Source organism: Etheostoma spectabile, chromosome 6 (genome assembly GCF_008692095.1).
Source record: "Etheostoma spectabile isolate EspeVRDwgs_2016 chromosome 6, UIUC_Espe_1.0, whole genome shotgun sequence".
Taxonomy (NCBI): domain Eukaryota; kingdom Metazoa; phylum Chordata; class Actinopteri; order Perciformes; family Percidae; genus Etheostoma; species Etheostoma spectabile.
In genome coordinates, this window is record NC_045738.1 from 10,260,477 (window position 1) to 10,279,731 (window position 19,255).

General features: G+C 40.9%; 2 protein-coding genes across 5 annotated transcripts in view; one reads left to right on the forward strand and one right to left on the reverse strand.

The window, feature by feature from the left end:
* Positions 1 to 19,255, forward strand: part of zbtb7b (zinc finger and BTB domain containing 7B) — a 22,475-nt gene continuing 3,220 nt past the window's right edge. The window contains exons 1-3 of one of the 4 annotated variants that reach the window (XM_032517728.1): positions 1 to 499; positions 2,465 to 2,570; positions 18,076 to 19,151. In XM_032517728.1, coding sequence (XP_032373619.1) covers positions 2,469 to 2,570; positions 18,076 to 19,151 — 1,178 coding nt within the window. In that variant the 5' untranslated portion in view covers positions 1 to 499; positions 2,465 to 2,468. Of the gene's footprint in view, positions 500 to 1,372; positions 1,589 to 2,464; positions 2,571 to 16,043; positions 16,307 to 18,075; positions 19,152 to 19,255 lie in introns of those variants that run through there. The other 3 variants (XM_032517729.1, XM_032517726.1, XM_032517730.1) reach the window with 3 other exon arrangements.
* The window catches only part of khdc4 (KH domain containing 4, pre-mRNA splicing factor), a 20,708-nt gene continuing 16,915 nt past the window's right edge, over positions 15,463 to 19,255 (reverse strand). The window contains exon 14 of the mRNA XM_032517732.1: positions 15,463 to 15,547. Within this exon, the coding sequence (XP_032373623.1) occupies positions 15,478 to 15,547 (70 nt within the window). The 3' untranslated portion in view covers positions 15,463 to 15,477. The remainder of the gene's footprint in view (positions 15,548 to 19,255) is intronic.

Sequence of the window (19,255 nt, forward strand, 5' to 3'; positions counted from 1 at the left end):
ACCGCCACAGCGACAGACACCGCTTCTGGCCTATCGCAACAGAGTCGGACCCCCTCCGTTCTCTCTCTCCCTCCCTCACATCCCTCCTCTGTGCCCTGCCCACCCCGGCGGTCTCTTCTCCAGCCCTGTCAGAGCCAATCCGCGACTGGGTGTAAGTAGGGCAAGCCGCTTCCTGGTTCTCAGAAAGAAGGAGCTGGGAGTCGGAGTGGGCCAGCGGAGGCAGCACACAGGGGGTCAGAGCAGCCCAGAGAGCCGGCGGTCTGCAGAGACGAGAGAACCTACAAGAAAAACGCCGACCTACGATTTGGCGAAGATTAAAACCTCCTGGGTGTCGATCTGAGGACGAAAGCCGCGGTGACCCCCGGTGGAGAAGAATATACAAGAGCTGTGAGGATAAAAAAAGAAGAAGTAGGCAGGGTGGGACGGAATAATCCAGGAAGTGTGGAGGACGGTCAGGTGGGAGGCGACGAGTCTGAACAGGTGACACACCGGCACTCAGGTAACTACTTCACCTGACTGCTGTCATTTGAATGCAAATTAAAACACCAACAAGTTAAACATAATGTAGGATAAGTAGCATGTATGTTTGCAATGACAGCACCGGCTTGCCACAACCTATAGCCTCCCTCCTCCCCGGTTCTGATCGGGGTCACGGGAGGACTATACACGTCACAGGTAGCCTATCCGGTAGCCTAACTCACGTCTACATTAAATCCCCACAGACACTGCGCTTTTCAGCTATACTTTGAAATGCACACATTTAAAGTGTGTGTGTGTGTGTGTGTGTGTGTGTGTGTGTGTGTGTGTGTGTGTGTGTGCGCGCGCGTGCGTGCGCGTGTGCGCGCGCACGTCGGCGGCCAGGTGAGAGAGGGAGAGTAGGGTCGGCGGGTACATTTCTGGAGACTGCTGCTAATTATAGCCGAGAACACCGGCTGACATCCAAAACCTAACCTGCTCTCACGCACATCACCTGCCTCTCCGCTGCTCATGGGCACGCAGGGTGGATCTGTTGGTTTTAGCCTTTTGCACCTAAATGATCTCCCCTCAGTGGTCTGTTAATTATCATCATCCTCTTCTCCTTGGCGCACCCAGTGTTTTATTTAATCCTGTTACTGTTACAATAGGATATACTCAGGCTGTAATGTTGGGTTAACGCTGCCTCATGGGGGTGTGTGTGTGTGTGTGTGTGTTGTGTGTGTGTGTGTGTGGTGTGTGTGTGTGTGTGTGGGGTGTGTGTGTGTGTTTGTGTGTGTGTGTGGTGTGTGTGTGTGTTGGTAGATGTGTTGCTGACTCGCCCCTCTAACAGACTGGCCTAACAAGCTCAACTGGCTTGGGTTTGGTTTCCCTGTCTCTTGGGCACAGCCTGTAAATCTTTAGCTGTCCGTGTAGGTAGTTAATGCCTTATGCCCTCTAGGCTCAGGTGTTGTCGCTGCTTTTTTGTTTTTCCGCTCACCTCTTGGCCTCTGAGGGGCCTACACATTGACAACGGCCTGAGCTTGTGACCAAGGGGTTAACCGTTTGGAGAAGAGAAGTCCTTTTTTTGTATTCTTTTGTCTCACTGTTTTCTTCCCTGTGTGCATGCCATCATGTGAGTGGACATCCAATGCTCTCTTGTGCTAGGATAGCTTCCCACATATGGAAGAACCATCAGGGTTTTGAAATAAATTCTTAATGCCTGCTCTGTTTGCCCTAACTTTGTCTGCAACATAATTAGACATCTGTACTTCATCCCTCGTTCCCACTGTCCTGACATGACCTCTGTCCTGCTCTGCTTTCTACAGGCCTGCTTCTCGTTGCTGATATCTCTTGTTTCCCTGCTGATGCTTCATCATTGTGTGTTTAGTCTGAATCTGCACTTCAGACACATTCTCTACTAAAGAAATGTTCTTAGAGAGCTGTGGAACTCAACAGTACAGAACAGTATGCAGTTAATCACACTCACCTTAAAGAGAGGTGTGTGTGTGTGTGTGTGTGTGTTTGTCTCTGTGTGTGGTGTATTGTTGTGAGTGTGTGGGTGTTGGTGTGTGTGTCTTGTTTGTTGTGTTGTTGTTGTGTGTTGATGTTGTTGTGTGTGTGTGTGTGTGTGTGTGTGTGTGTGTGTGTGTGTGTGTGTTTTCACTCCTGATGTGTGGAAGTATTTCGAAGATCAAGTGGACGGTGGTTTGTGCCTTGTTTTGCTCGTTCAGAACCCCTCCCCCATTACTCTGTCATGTCTTGTGTGTGGTGTGTGTGTGTGTGCGCGCGCTTATTCACATGCACTGAAGCTGATCTAACCTATTTTACAAGAGAGAAAAAAACAAATGCCTCAATTAGTCAGCAGTTTGTGCTTAGGCTACTCTATCAGTTCATTATGTCTTTGTTCACATAATTGGTGAATGCCTGATTCTGAGCCTCACTTTGGGGTGAATAAAATTCAAATCAAATCAGGTTAATTTTTTTAACACTTTTGTGCCTTTTTCTTAAGGTGTATGACCTCTGCTAATCTCCGGGCAAAGGACCAAAGAGGAGGGGGACAAGCGATAGGCAGAATAAAGCAGGCCCCCATTTTCTCCTGGGTTTATGGACCGGAGGTAGGAATTACTCATCATATGTTACTGTGTATGTTATGTAATAACTCCCTGTCTTTTTCAAACACATTTTTATTTATGCTGTCAACCATTTTGGTAAGTTTTCTCAAAAGACCTTAGCCCATGGATGCAAAATGGGACAAAGATTATCTTAATGGTTTGGTATCCCTCAAACAAAATAGTTGGTACAAAGTGTCATCCAAACATATCTAAATGCAAATGTGTTAATACCTGCTCCAAATGGCCACACCCCCAGGTGGCCATGCTGTCAAGGAGAAGGCAGAGGTGTTTGTATGTGATGTGATGTGATGAATTGTACAAGTGGATATAATAGTGCACACTTTTGGACAGACTTTTGGTCTCTTATTTAAATCAAGTGTGCGAGCTTCAACAATGTTTGAATCATAGTGATATCTTTAAGAAACTTTTGGGAAACCAGTCAGTGGCACAAATGCAGTATGACCACCATCCTGGGGTGATTGGTTGCAAAATGTGATGTTATCCCACATTGGTATCACCAAATAGCATAAATAACATGACAAGTTCCTATGTCATTTTGCATGTTATCACTACGTATTTATTTATTTTTTGCGTGATTTAGTCTCTACTACTCTACTACTGTATTGTGATGTAGTCTAAGGAGCGGTAAAGTCTACTCTGCATAGGGAGAAGGACGGGGTGGGTGGGCGGATGGATGGTTCAAACAAACAGGACTTTCACCCAGGACACCGCAGTTTGTGTTCAGTGTGGAACCAAAAGTCAATTTTAACTTATTTATTTATTCACGTTGACTACTTAACTTTATTTTATCCCACTCCATGACATTTTTCTAAACATAACCACTTAGTTTTGTTGCCTAAACATAACCACGTAGTTGTGTTGCCTAAACATAAGCATGTAGTTTTGTTTGTTTGTTTGTTTGTTTGCAGTCACAACGTTGACTCCCAACTGACGATGTTGGGAAAGAGAATGGGGCATTAAATAAAATGTGTAGACATAACACCTGAAATGTCCTTAAAAGTTACATGCTATTTAAACACCTTCCCATTAATCACAGTAGTTATTCTACTGGACTTTCTTTAATCTCCGAAAATACTTTCTTGTTACAAAATACATATCTCATCTTAAGTGTATACGTTACATTTATGTTTGTTAGCACCCCCTGAAGGCACAAAAATATTAAACATGCCACTGATCAATCATGTAATAAGAAGAAACTTTATTTATTCAGAAACTTTATAACATTCAATTGTAAAGAACAACAATTCAATCCTTGCATTTCACCCATCCTAAGCATGAGGAGTAATGTGAACATGAATATCATTTAACTGATGTCATTGGGGATTTCAACCAAATCAAACAAACCCAATCAACATTTATGTTATATAAAGAAAATTTGTAGCCACACTAAATGCTCAGTTTTAGTGTTAACTACAACATACTCCACCACACAGATGAATTTAAGAAAAATATATTCAAATAAACATCAGAGATTGTAATTTTTAAATGATTGATGATGAGTGGACGGAGATCATTTGATTTTATGGACCTCAGCCCAATGTTTGTCTGAGCTACAATAACACAAAGGAGAGATGTACTGTATATGAATTATACAAATCATCCAGAACAACTAAATCTGTACCTGTTTTATTCAGCTTGTCACACCACAGTTTACACCACAAACACATTGTTGTGGGGGTCAAAACAATGTTGTGTTTTTTTTAATATAGAATGGCAAGAGAGAAGGGGCTTCATGAAAATATAATTTTCCTTGGAATAAACATGAGCTGAATAAAGTGGTCAGGCAGTTGAATATTTATAGCAGCCATGTGCACTATAACAGCAATTGGCTTTTAAAGAAAGTTTGGGAATGAAGCCAAAAATACACTCTTGTCTCTTGTCTCTCTAGTTTTGGGTTTGTGATATAATCGCAACAAAGCAACACTGCTTTTGAGAAGCTGTAGAGTGGTGTGTATTGATGTTAGTAAGAGTAATACCAGGACACATTTCTCCAATGCCAACAACATAGCTTAAGGCTAATGTTATGCTAGCTAATTTATTAAAATGCAATTAAAATGCACCTGGAAAAAATAAATTGTTTGGATATTGATTGATATGATATACAGTATATATATTATTGATTAGCCGAAATCTCAATTTCTGATTCCTGTAAATAATAATGTACTTTATGAGAGAATAGACAAATTATAGATAGCAAATTTAATGGTTTGTTTAACCTAATAAATAATTAATAAACCATATTGCTGTATTATTTCTTATGCACAGAATTCTTTCAGTCAGTTAATGTCATTCCAATTGTAGTTTCTGTTCAACAGAGAGAACCTATGGCTCAAAACATTATTTTGCCTCCAGGGTTCAGCACTTAAAGCTGGACCACATACATCATTCGATCAAGCAAGGAATACATATTTTTGAAATTGCTTTCTTTAACTGATCATACACTTACTGAGAAGGCCCTAAAATTAAAAGCTTATACAAAACACTCTAAAGCATATCTTGATCATTTTAGTCTTTAATGTGAATTTGTATATATTCTTTAAAGATTATGTCATTGTAGCATAAAGAGCATCTGCAACCAGACTCAATGCACATAACTTGTTAATAAAGACATATTGATAATATCTAGTAATGAAGTGTTAACCACGGGTAACTCTTCTTTTAAGTAGCATTGTTGGGATAGGGTCTAAGAGACAGGCTTAGCTGATGAGACCGTTAACATTAATTGTTGAAGGTCTATAAAAGCAGCCTAAGAATATGTCAGGTCTTGTTGTTCTTTCTAGCAGTTCTGCGTTTTAAAGGTGAATCATTGAGGGCAAGAGGTGGTTAATTTTATCTCTAATTGTTCTATTTTATCATTAAAGAAGCTCATGAAGTTGTCACTACTCAGAGCTGTTGGAATAGATGGCTCAACAGAGCTGTGACTCTCTGTCAGCCTGGCCACAGTGCTGAAAAGAGACCATGGGTTTCTTGTTTTCTTCTATTAGTGATGAGTAATAGTCTGATCTGGCATTTCTGAGGGCCTTCATATATGTTTTCAGACTGTCTTGCCAATCTAAACGAGATTCTTCCAGTTTGGTGGATTGTTTTTAGTGTTTAAAACAACTATAAACCATTTATGATTACTGCCAAACATCGTTAGAGTCAACATGAAATGTCTCTCCTGCTAAACACTATTTTAAAATACTTTAACACAAATGTAGAGCGGAGGAATAATAGAGTATCATGCAGTGGTGTAAAAAAGGATTATATTGTAAGTACAGTCATTGACACTCGTATTCCTTTAAGTCGGATTAGAAATTGTGTGTGTGTGTGTGTGTGTGTGTGTGTGTGTGTGTGTGTGTGTGTGTGTGTGTGTGTGTGTGTGTGTGTGTGTGTGTGTGTGTGTGTGTGTGTGTGTGTGTGTGTGTGTGTGTGTGTGTGTGTGTGTGTGTGTGTGTGGTGGGCAAGTTGGTGTGACAAATCATGTGACTTTGGCTTTGCTGGAGTATGACTGGTGTGACAACCATGTGTCCGTGAACTGGAGGGTAGGGGGAAGTGACATTGAGTGGTCTGTCAGGCGAGGAACACGCGCGCACACACACACACACCACGCACACTTCCAACACATGCATACAGACACACACAAATAATATATATATATATATATATATATATATATATATATATATATAATACATGCATGCACATGGTTCCAGGAAATGCGTTAATTAGGGCATGTGAGCCCATATAAATTCCCCCATTTCAGACATGGGTCTTTCAGTTTCATACAAACCGACTGAGTGGGAGGAAGGTGGGGAGAGAGAGACAGAACGGGGGAGGGAGAATGGGAGTTGAAAGAAGTAAAAGTTTTTGCCCCTAATATTTGAAGGTGTCTCACCTTTTTTCTCAGGCTCTTTGGCTATGTTGCAACAACCTTCATTCAGAGAAAATCAATCTATTCCCTACTCTTCAATTAACAAGGAGAAATGACACCTCTGCAGTCAAACTGGTGTGTCGTCCAATGCAGGAAATGGGGCTACACTTCTCAAGTCAAATACATTTTGGTCGATGGTTTATTTTCAGTCATGGTAATTGTTCAATGATGTAACTCATTAGTTTTATGATTGGAAGTCCCCTTTTATTTAAACATGTGCATAAACCATGACCATGTGCCTTTGACCTTGACCTCTGAACAAAAGCCGCGTTTTCACCATATATGGCAGTTGTTTCCCCACATCGAGGCAGTAATGCCACAGGGGTGACTACATGGTGTCCATTATCCAGTCTGCTGCTACTACAGTTAACTCTTGCCCCCACTCGATCTGTGTCAATAGAGGAAGTTATGTATCTACCATTTCCTCTTTTCAGTCATGAGTTTCTGTAGCATTTGACAGCCCTCCTTCGCTCTCGACCACCAGCCTCGCATCCCACGCCACCCAGCATTAACCAATTGGCAGGTGGCCATGACTCTTCTTCTTGTAAAGAGTCAGAGAAGAGTGAGAGAGCGAAAACAGACCGAAAAAAAGCTACAGGCTGAAGGAGTGATCATGATTCAGCTCTTCGAGTAACAGTGCAATTGTTTCTGTACACACTGAGCGGGCGGTTATCATAAATAGGTACAGTGAGACAACACTTCAAGGAAAGTGAGAATAAACACCCAAACATGAGCAGGCAAGGAGAGTCATTGCTGTTGAAACTGACCCCTTTCATGTGTGATGTTCAAAGGGGAAATCCAGCAGCAAATAGAGGCTTTTATTCCATCCCTTTTTGGAGGAAAAAGTAACTTTTGGAATTATTAAAAAAATTCAAATAAAATAACATTGCAATTGTTGCGGAAGGGACATATGACACAGCATATTTATAGACCACAGTTCTGTAATAAAATATGTATTTCTTTTATCAATTTTTCCTTCTCTCCTCCCCTCTTCAAACATCCTTCATTTAGACTGTGAAAGAGAAAATTACGATTTAATTGTGAGACGTCCATCAGGAAGAGAAGTTATGAGTTATCTGTTGTTGTTGCACTTACGCAGCTGTTGGGTTCCTGACACCGCAGTAGTTTGTCCAAGTTATTCTGAGGGCCGGTATATAGTTCATGGAATTTAATTCCAGTAAAAATGTAGTTCACTACCATGCCATTAAACTTATTTATCAGGAAGGTGACACATATTTGACTCGTGTCTAATTCTTTTTGTTTTTTTTTTTTGTTTTTTTTACTTCTTTCTGCTTCTCAAGATCAGAAAAGCTGTTTACTTTATCTCTGTCAGAGCTGTTTTTGCTCTTCTTCTGTGTGTCACTTTGTCTTCCATTTATCTCTTCATCTGTTCTATTGGCCGATCATCTTTGCTGTGCACAGGAAGAGGAAACTGATCGGATCAGTTAGTTTTGCGACATTTCTCTCTGTTGTGGTGTGTGTGTGTCCAGTGCTTTTGCAATATCTTCCGCTGAAGCGGGACGTCATTTGTGTAGGAGAACAGCAGTTGTTGAGACCCTCCCAGTGATGTGGCAACTTAAGACACAGCACATGCACAGAAAAATGTTTAAGTTGTTCCAAACGTGTTCTTATAAAAAGATATGTGCAAATTAAAAGCTCAGTTCAAAAACTGATTCTGTTGCTTTCTGCAGCCTCAAATCATCTTTCTTTGGTTGAAGACATATTATCCGTATTGAATACATTTGTTTTAGAATTATGTTTTTCATTATTTTCATTTAGATATTCATAGGACAGACATAACTGCTATTTGAATACACACTGAGAAACTGTAAACATCATAATGTAAATGCTCATCTTTTGTTTTACACTGCCTCATCTCCAAAACAATCCCCCATTTTCTAGTCTTAACAACTACTCAAAGTACTTTTACATAGTAAAAGGAACCATTCATATACACTGTGGCTGAGGCTGCCATACAAGGTGCCACCTGACAGATAGATAGATAGATAGATAGATAGATAGATAGAGATTTTTATTGATCACAAAAAATGGGAAATTCCAGTGTTGCAGCAGCAAAATATCAGATACACAGCGCACATACAGAATATACATGACATAACAGGATACAATATACATTAAATAATAATAGGATCGAATAGAAGAACAAATAATTTCAAATATATACAAGTCGGGAATAAAAATAAAAATGTACAACTGTTTAACTATTATTGATAAAGCTGTAACAATAGGTTTATCTATTGTGCAAGGTACACTTAGTTAGATAAACATTCACTCACATTTACACACCTATGGTGCAGCATCGGGAGCAATATGGGGTTCACTGTCTTGCCCAAGGACACTTCAACATGGGACTGCATGGCCAGGGATCGAACCACCAACCTGTAGGCCACTGCTCTGCCCCTGATCCACAGCCGCTCTAAATAAGAAGAAATGACATACTGAGAGTTGTAGCTTCCATACGTCTCCAGGCTTACCCACACAGACACACAAGTGCACGCACAGTAATCTACACTTACAAATGCATACACATACAGCACATGCGTTTATAGATTTGTGTGTGCCTGTAGGGGAACTTTTTTGCTCATGCTACTTTGGTGAAATTTATTATTTTAAATATTTAGAGTTTTTTTGCAGCAGCAATTTGTGTGCATTTATGTGTTAGATTATTTTGTAACATGTTTAACTGAGTGGATAAAATTAGAGTGCAGCCTCAAAAGCAGTTTAAAAAAGGTTATATTTTAAGCGTTAAAGGGATTTATAGTAATTATAGTGCTATTGAATTAGATTAAATTATATTGTTGGTTGTTCTTGGTATGTTGTCCAACTGTAAATGCACAAATGCTTACATTTCGATATATATACACACACACACACACACACACACACACACACACACACACACACACACACACAAGACACACACATATATATATATACAGGCTTGGAAAAAACGGCTACTTAATGAATGTTCTTCACAGTTTATGGGTATATCTTCTTTTATGAATTGCTTACTACATTTTATTTCAATTTCAAACAAACCATTCAGCAAAACACAGAAAACGACAACAGGTCAGAATATGAAAAATGTCTTACAATCTTACAGTAATAAATGTAAACTTAACATACCCTTTTTAAAAACATCATAAACATATATTGAATGTCACTTTAATAGCACCCTACATAAACAAAAAAGTATGTTAACGAGACAGTATTTGTTTTAATTTTATATATTGTTTGATTTCTGTGTCTATTCTAGATGAAAAGCCGAATGTTCCTCATGGCCTTTTACAGTTTCATAGCCTAATCAAATTTGTATAGCAAGATCATTAGAAATGTATATGAAAATACAAATTTGTTTTCAAAACTGTTCCTAATATAATATTCATAATTCAATCCTTTAAAAAATGTAATCAAGAAAGAATTAATTTAGTTTGCTCTCCATGTAAATGCTTGGTGTAAAATAACTTTGAGCTGAGTTACTGCGCTTGGTGCTCTGCTCCACGATTGACACCTACACAGCTCATCTGTTGTACCACGGGCCGACGTGTTGGAACACCCCCGCTCAGTTACAGCAAGCACGCTGATAAATACTGTACATTTGACTGTAATGATACTTTATCACTCTTTGGCTGCTTTCATTACAGTTTTTCACATGCAGTGTAATCAGTTGTCTCAGAGGAAATGTTCCTGGCTTCATCAACTCACATGAGCTACTCAGGTATATTTTATTATTCAATTATTTTTATTTGTTTCTTCAGAACAAACAAGAAACGCCAACACAAACAATCATCTCCCCACATCCACCCCTCCCTCCACGGAGATTGGCAAAGACAAAAAAAAAAAAGTACCACCATGTAAATACAAATTTACAGAGGCATAAAATGCAGTGCTTATATTAATGATACTAAAAAAGCTCATCAGGTATATTAAAGTCAGTAAAACCACATGTGCAGAAATCAATTTTCTCTACTTCACTTGCATATTAATTGAGGCGCAGTGTGTGATTCACCCACACCTTGACACTCCACACACAGTTTTGGAGTGTATGGAGGGGGATAGAAACTGCTGACCCGATAAGGAACTGTAAGCCAGAGTAGAGTGCGAAACCACGGCGTCAGTATGCCTCCTCTGGCACATCTGTGTGTTGTCCATCTTAGCGTGAAACTCCCTTTTGGTGATGCTAATGATAGAGGTAACTGCTACCACATCTCTCCCTCAAACATCTGCACACACACACACACACCCACCCACACACATGCACACACACACACCTGCAAGGATTCTTGCTACTTCCTGTCTCTGTGTGCATGTGTTCACCTCTTGCTCTGTTTATCTCCCAGTCGTCATGTCACTGCAGCTCCTCTCCCTTCTCTTTTTCTGTCTCCCCCTTCCTCTCCCCTTGTAACTCAACTCTGTCTCCTCTTGTTTCATGTCACCTCGCTAACACAGATTGTTCGAGGTCGGGACTAGATTTTCCTGTCTTAACCTCCCCTCTTGTCTGCTTTTTATCTCTGAGTATCTCACTACACCCACTCCCCATTCACTCACTCTCATGTGTTCTCCTCCCCCATACCCTCCTTTTTCTTGTGTGATTTCTAAGAACATGTGTGTTTTTAGAAAATATACCTCCCTCATGTTCCCTTTGTTGTCTCTTCTCAAATCTCGTACCTTTTTCCTCTTTCAAACCTCAGATTTGTTTCTTTTCCTACTCCTGCTGTCTTCTAATTTCACAGTCTCAAACATGGAAGAAATTTTACACATAAACTTGTTTCAGAAAAAATAAGAACAACATTCTTTTGTTTTCATTTTTAGAGGGAAATAACTTTACTGAATCATCACTTTCAGAGTGGTCACATAAAGTCTCTTCACACATCAAAAGCTGTAAGGAAGGAGTATCTTTATATTACTTTTTATCATGTATGATGTGTAATATGGACCTGTATCTGCAATAAAGCTTCATTATTGTAAAAGAATGACAAAGAAGTAAGCAAAATAAATCTATAAAGGTCCAACTCTGTTTATTTAAAAAAAACTTCAAACATGGAGCCTTGTGAGCAGAATTGCCAGGAACATACTTACTGTATGGGTGTTAACTGTAGTGTAATTTTATTTATTTATTTAAACACAAAAATATAAATAAGTGTGATGGTATAGTATGTTGTGTTGCACAGGGTAATATATCAATATAATCTATGGGGATTTACAGCGTGAATTCTGTAAATTTCCTCATCCGAAAGGCTAAATTACAATGAAATATTATTATTTTCTGCTGTAATTTAATTGTTGAAATTGAGTAAATTGAGAAAATCTCTTCTTAAAAGCCTTAATATTCATCCCCAAAATATTCTTGAATTACAAAAAAATGTCATACTGTGATATTAGATGTCAGTGCTGCCCTTAAAAAGATAATTTATGTAAAAAGACAATTATATTTACATAAACTTCCGCTGAGAAGTTGGTGAATATTATGGGACAGACTGTATATAGGTGCACCCAAATGTCTTGTCCCAAGTGGTGATAAGCTGATAATCCTCCTGTAGGTTCACATTGGCGTTCAGGTCTGTCATGCAAACTGGCTGCTGTTGTAGCTCGCAGTGGAGAGTTTGTGGTGTGTGAGGGCGAGGGGATAAGGGCCTCTGCTCTGCCAGCCAAATGAATAATGTAATGTGTTCTTGGAACTAAGACCACAATGTGCGCATGCGTCCAAGCACACACAGACCATAAATGCCCCAGTTACATAAGGAGGGCTCCATTGCAGGGTCTTACTTTAATAAAAGACAGAACTTCTCAATAGCCCAATGAACTTCTCCTTTTTTAAATCCCCTTTCATGTCCTTTCATGGCAGGGTGCAATCATTCGAATTATCATGATGGCGTCTCAAGTCTTGTCTTTGACAAATTCAAATGCAGATTCAAATTTTACCCGGTTGCATCTGTTTTTATATCTCCTGGTAGGATGCAAATGTTCAGTCCGGAGGGTACTGTTGGGAAGCAGAGCTGGTGGAGCTTGTGTTTTAGGTCCTGGTAAAGACGACCTGCAATTTTAGAAGACCTGCATGTGTCAGTTTTGGGGTATATTTATTACTTAAATGTGAAGGTTTTGCACTTTGATAGTCCTGTAAGAGTACTCCACTGGGTACAGCTTTGGTTTGGCAGACGTGTTTACTCACATCTCTTCTCATCCCCCCCTGTTTCCTCCTCCCCTACTCTTCCTCAGAGAAGGTGTCCCAGCACCACACTACCCCAAATAAAAGAGGTGTAAAGAGGGTGAAAACTTTCTTTAACCCTTAAAATTACTTTTGTCACAGAGAAGAAAAGTGGTGAGAGGAAGACGAGTGTGTGGAGGAGAAACGGTATGAGCTTTTACTTTCCATGTGTTTTTTCATTTTGTTGTTTTTCTGGCACAGTGGTAGGTAAGCATCATAATTTGTTATGGTGTGGTTCTGAATAACGCCTCAAAGAGTGGGTTCTATCGGAATGATTTGCTGAATAGAATGGACAACTGCTCCTTATTTGTGAGCATGTTACAGTAATAAGTACATTTGTTTTATGTATTTGAGCTGCTACAATGTTTAGAACTGTATCTCCATACAGGCAACATAACATTTGGGCCACAAAAAACACAAAATATTGTTGCTAAAAAAAAAAGTCTGCTTTTAAAAATTTCACTCTTATTCCTTCCACGTTCAATTTTAATTCAGGACTTTGTTAAAGTTAAAGAATTATCCCTATTCTCGGCTTAAGTACAGAGTATGAGAGTCGTAAAAAAATTCATCACACCACATGCAACCAACCATACATGCTCACATTTACCAACATACACACACACACACCCAAGTTACAAACACACATGTACAGGCACTGTGGAAAACATCTGACATCAGAATTCATAAAAGCATTTCTCCTTCTCTCTCTCAGCCGCAGTTTTCTGTGAATAGTATAAAGTCATATTTTCCCCCTTAACGCTGGAGCCTGATATAATTGAGGTGGACTGGGAAAACTTACAGCTTTTAACGGAAAATAAGACCCATAAAAATAACATAGTAGTTCTAGTTTCAGTCACAAACTGTGAGCGTGTACAGAGGGATTTCATGATATAGACGATGGATACTCTAACCTGCTTTTTTACTGAAGAATACATCTTTGTGTGCAAGTTTGGTCAATCCATGCTGTAATTTTCCTGGCCTCCACACAAATGTGTGTCAAAGTTTTTTGGGAGTTACACTGAGTCGTCGCAGTGGACAGTAATGGTGGATTTAAGTTTCCATTTCCTTTGTCAGTAAAAACGAATCCTCGGTGGATTCTTTTCGAAACATGTTTATTGATTTTTACAGTTGCAGTTTTAGGTTCATGACACTTGGCCTGACAGTAAGATAATAGGATTAAACATTTCCAAATCTTATCATTATTTTTTAATAAGGTAACAAATTAATCCTTGTTGAGAGAGGAAGCGTGTGCACATAATGAAAGCAAGGGATGAGGAAGCCGTAGAGTTGCAGAGGAGGTGAATTCCTCCATCGTCGACAAAAAGAGTGGGAGGTGAGAACAAAAACCAAAAAAGAGATAAGTGCCAATTGTTGGAAGGATGATATCTTAACTGTAGCGTTAAATGCATAAAAAAGTGGACAAAAATGGCAGAAAAAATGTAAATACTTTTTTGTGGGGACTTCAAATGACACACCTTAAGGCAAACCGTGATATCAGTTGTTTGACTTTAAGGTATTGATCCCTAATTAACATGAAAAAAACGTACAATGATGTAATGACGTACAATTATGTTTTATGATTGTAGTTGAAAATGGTCTTGTGAACTAACATTATTTTGTTTGCAAGACAAAATGTGTTTGTGGTATCTGCCTGTGGGCTGCTTTTAACATTAGTAACCGTGTGTTGCAAGGTTAGGGAGCTTATGCAGACATGTCCTTGGTTAGCAACAAAAAACAGAAACAAGGTGACAAGGAAGGAGAAGAGAGGATATACAGTGTGTACTTTGTGTGTGTGGTTGTGCATGTCATGATGTGTCAGTATTAAGTGACTCACAGACAGACAGAAAACTGATGGGAATCATTGCAACTTTGCAATTTTCCGAACACGCCTGTGTTCTAAAGAATATGAAATATGCCTAAAATAACAAGCTCGAACCACCAACCACCCATGATGCTTTTTTTTCTCCTCTGCGCCGGAAATTTAACCTGCGTTGTTGTGTGCTCCTCCTGAAACCCCTTTGTGTCTCACTTGTCTTGCTTTGTTTAAGATTTCTGGGTTTCACATTTTAGCGACTTTTTGACTTATTGAGGGCATTTCAGAAATTGGGCAAAACGTGACATATTGTGTATTTATGCACATGATAATTGTCAGCAACAACTGTTTTCCTTTGGATGCATTTAAACAATGATTACCTTTTGATTGTGATCTTTAAATTTGACATTCAGGTTGGTTATTGTGTCTACTTACAATGAGACAAACTTTACGCATACAAGGTCAAGGACTGAATTTACACTTTGTCCTACAGAGGCTTAGGTGGTAGGTTGCTAATGGAATTTATGTCCTACCCTCAATGCTTTTTCTAGCATGTTATTAGACATCTGTGTATGATGTAGGGCTGCAGCTTACAATTCATCTTAAGATTTATCCATAAAATGTCAGGAAATAGTGAAAAACTCACTTGCAACATTCTAGCTACTATCCAAAACCCAAAGTGGTTCAGTTTACAATCACATAAGACAGAGAGAAGCAGTCACTCCTAACATTTGAGAAGCTGGAACCAGAGGATTTTTGGCTTAAAGAATTGATCCGTTATCAAAATGGTTTCTCTAGTATGGTGTTAATGTAAAAATAACAATTGTGTGTGCAAGAGACAAAGCAAACACATGCCCCTGACTTCCTCACTCTTCGTATCAGTGGCTGCCACAACACATGGCGTCCTTGTTGCCTCAAGTTGTAGAGATAACTCTTATTAAAATGCTATGGCAAAAATAACAGTAAATATCTGTTGTAGAGGCCATGGTGTTATCTTATAAAGAGCACTATGAGCCGTTTAAAGAGCCTACTGCACCAGTTTATCTTTGTGGTACGATTCAATATGGTTTAACTCATATTGCACCTACCTGAATGTTTGTTCCTGGGTGTAATATGACTCATAATGCCAATATGATTTTGGTTCTTACATGATTGTTTAACTTTGACATTCTGTGAGTTGACTAAAAAACATATTGGTATTTCTGAGGTGTTTTGGTTGCATGTGCCTGTTTCCTTCCTGCCAAACCAGTTCAACTAATGTCTGTGTGTGGTCTGAAGCCTGAAGGTTATTTATTCTAGATCATCTGCAGTCCTGCCGTGATCTTAGCTACACTACTCCCCATCTACCTTTTGGCCTCTTTCTGAACAGGGAGAGGTCGACGAGGAGATGGTGTTTATCGGAAAGTGTTCGGAAAATGGGCCGTTGGGTTTTGGAGAGAGGGGGCGCGTAGGCGACCTGGGGGGGGAGGGTTATCTTGAATCTGCCTTCGTCAGCGTGCACCCTCGTTCTTCCTATACAACAGGAAGGAGAATAAGTGACAGACTGTGCAAAAGAGGTAGACATCCCCAAGGATGAACGCTTAACCCCAACTTCTGACAAAGAGATCAGACCTTTAAGTTACATGTCTAAGGGTTGAAGGCAATAGGAAAGAAAAAAAGTCTCTTTTCAAAAACCGCGAAGGGAGAAGAGCAAAAAGATGGATGCCGTGAGACATACGCTACCTCGTCTCAAGCTGACTGTGCCCGTGCCCATGAAGATTGGGAAGGTAGGATTAACTTGTGTCCAGGGGATGAGAAAAAGAACATTTGGGAAGTTTGACATCTGCAAATTTTTGAGAGGTATTTATGTAATTGGCTGTACTTTTTACTCTTTTTTTTTATTTTATTTTTTTCATTAAATGGGTGGAGTACATTTAAACAAGTATGTGTTTAAAAAAGGCTGGCGTTTAGATCGTCACAGAACAGGTTAAATCTAACAATAGGGTGGGGGGAGCCACAGATTGGCACGCAATGTGTGTGTGTGTGTGTGTGTTGTGTGTGTGTGTGTGTGTGTGTGTGTGTGTGTGTGTGTGTGTGTGTGGTGTGTGGGTGTGTGTTGTGTGTGTGTGTGTGGGTGTGTGGTGTGTGTGTGGTTGTGTGTGTGTGTGTGTGTGTGTGTGTGTGTGTGTGTGTGTGTGTGTGTGTGTGTGTGTGTGTGTGTGTGGTGCACTCTTGTGCCTATTTGTGTGTATTTAATAGGGTGTGTTTTGGAGCAGGTTAGTCAGGTGGATGTATCGTCGTTGTGCAGAGCCCTCTGGGCATTGTGTGAACACTGTTATTGGATGGCCAGGGGGCTGCCGGTTGCTATGGGAGGGAGATGATGGGCAGGGAGGGGGAATCTGGAGGGGGAGTTGTTTGTGGAAATTCTGGTCTGCTCAGGTGTGTGTGAGAGATATTGTTGAGCAGGTATAGTGTGGACTGGGTGAGGTGTGAGCTTAGGGAGCCAAAGAAGGGAGTTGTTAGGTCTTATTTCTGCCAGAACTCATTATGTCTCACAAAGAGAAATAAAAAAAGTTATTGTTGACCTGCAGTACAGTATTACACTCGTACCTCTGTGTCGATAGATTTGCTCATAAAACGTCTTTACTGGGTTAAAAAAAAGACAGAATGGATTGAAATAACTGACATCTACTAACTGACCGTACTGTAAATGTTGTGCATCAAGTTTGTGAGTGACGTACTTTTATTTCAGTCCTCAGTCCTTGTTCTTTCACTGGTACTACCCCCTTAAACCCACTCTTGCCTGTCACTTCCTCCTTGTCCCTTGCTTGCTTTTCTTTATTCTCTCTCTCCTCCATTTGCCCCTCTCTGTTTTCGCCAGGTATTTTAATCAAACAGCTAATGCTATAAAGGTTTCACACGGGAATTAACCTACTGCCCTTTGGTTACAGCACATACAGTCCATTGCATAAAACAGCATCCTTTCCGTGTCACTGTAATCAATCGTTTTATCTCTCTCTCTCTCTCTCTCTCTCTCTCTCTCTCTCTCTCTCTCTCTCTCCTCTCTCTCTCTCTCTCTCTCTCCTCTCTCTCTGCTCAAATGGTTATTTCTTCAACTTTTTCTTGCTGTTATATTTTGCAGCTGGCTTGATCATCTCCATCGCATTTGTCCTCTGGTGTCCCAACCCCCATCTCACTGGCCAAAATCGCCACCTCCTGATTTAGTAATCTGGAGAGAAAGTACAGGGGGGAGGGAGGGTGGGGAGGATAAGGGGGTAGAGTTGTTGCCAAGTCCGGTTTAAATTGTCCCTCACGTGAAAGAAACTCCTTGTGTCAGTCACGCTACAGACGATTTACATTTAGATACTTTTAAGCTCTCTGAAATAAAGGTATTCTTTCATTGTTAGTAACTACAAAGAGAGCAAAATAAATGATAAAATGAATTGGAAAAAAAAAACGTTATCCATATTAAAGGGAGATTGTGACAGGTACAAAACTGTGATTTGCTCAAACCTCAGTTCCTCCACTTACCTCATCTTTCCCTTCGTTCACACAGGTGGCAATGTCTCCAGGAGAGGACGGTCTGATTGGGATCCCCTTCCCGGAGCACAGCAACGAGCTCTTGTCCCACCTAAATGACCAGAGGAGGACAGGACTACTCTGTGACCTCACTCTGACATCCCGCGGGGCTCGCTACCCAACTCATCGCTCTGTCATGGCCGCCGTCAGTCTCTACTTCCGCCGGCTGTTCGGGGCAGAGGAGGGGGGCGGCGAGGGCGGAGGAGGTTTCAGCGTGTGCCAGCTGGACTGTGTGGCACCCGACGCTCTGGACGCCCTGCTGGAGTTCGCCTACACTGCCACCCTGACCATCCCCAGCTCTGGGATGAGAGATGTGCTGCGAGGGGCTCAGCTTCTGGGCATCCAGTGTGTCGCTGACGCGTGCAGAGACATCCTGGGGGAGACGGCTCAGGTGGAGGGGGAGACGGCAGAGGAACAGAGGGCCCATCACACAGCCACTGAGAGGATGGTGAGAGGAGAGAGCAAGGTGGAGAGAGGGTCCCGAAGAAAAACTGACAAAAAGAAGGTGAAAAAAGTAGGGTCACATCACATCAACTCCTCGGTTTTGAACCCACCACCCGCTTCTCCCGTCTTGCACCCTTCACCTGCATCCGACAGCCTTCGCTCCCTGCCGTCTACCCAGCCTCTGAGCCCTGAACAGGAGGAGCTTCGCTTCAAATCCAGGCAGAACGGAGATCCCAGTGCGATCAAAAAGCCAGGTAGAGGGGCCACACTAAATGGTGGGATTCTTCACTGGCTGCATGAGCGCCCCCATATAGCCCATCCTCCGCCTGTCCCACCCTTGAATGACAAGCTGTCAGAAGATGAGGACATGGAGATTTTTGGCGACGATGGTATGCTGATGGAAAGCACCTCCTTACCTACCTCTGTAGCTGTTCGAAGAGCGGCGGCATCAGCAGCCGGAGGTGGGAGGAAGAGAAAGTCTCAGACGCCCCAGCAGTGTCCTGTTTGTCAGAAGATCATCCATGGAGCAGGAAAACTGCCCCGACACATGAGGACACACACTGGAGAGAAGCCCTTTCAGTGCTCTGCTTGCGGAGTCCGTTTCACCCGGTACAGAAAATTCTCACATATAATACGAACCCAAAAGAATGTTGTGATGTTGCGTGTTTGTAGATGTTTATCTCTCTGTCCTTTCTGCCCCTCATTCTTTATCT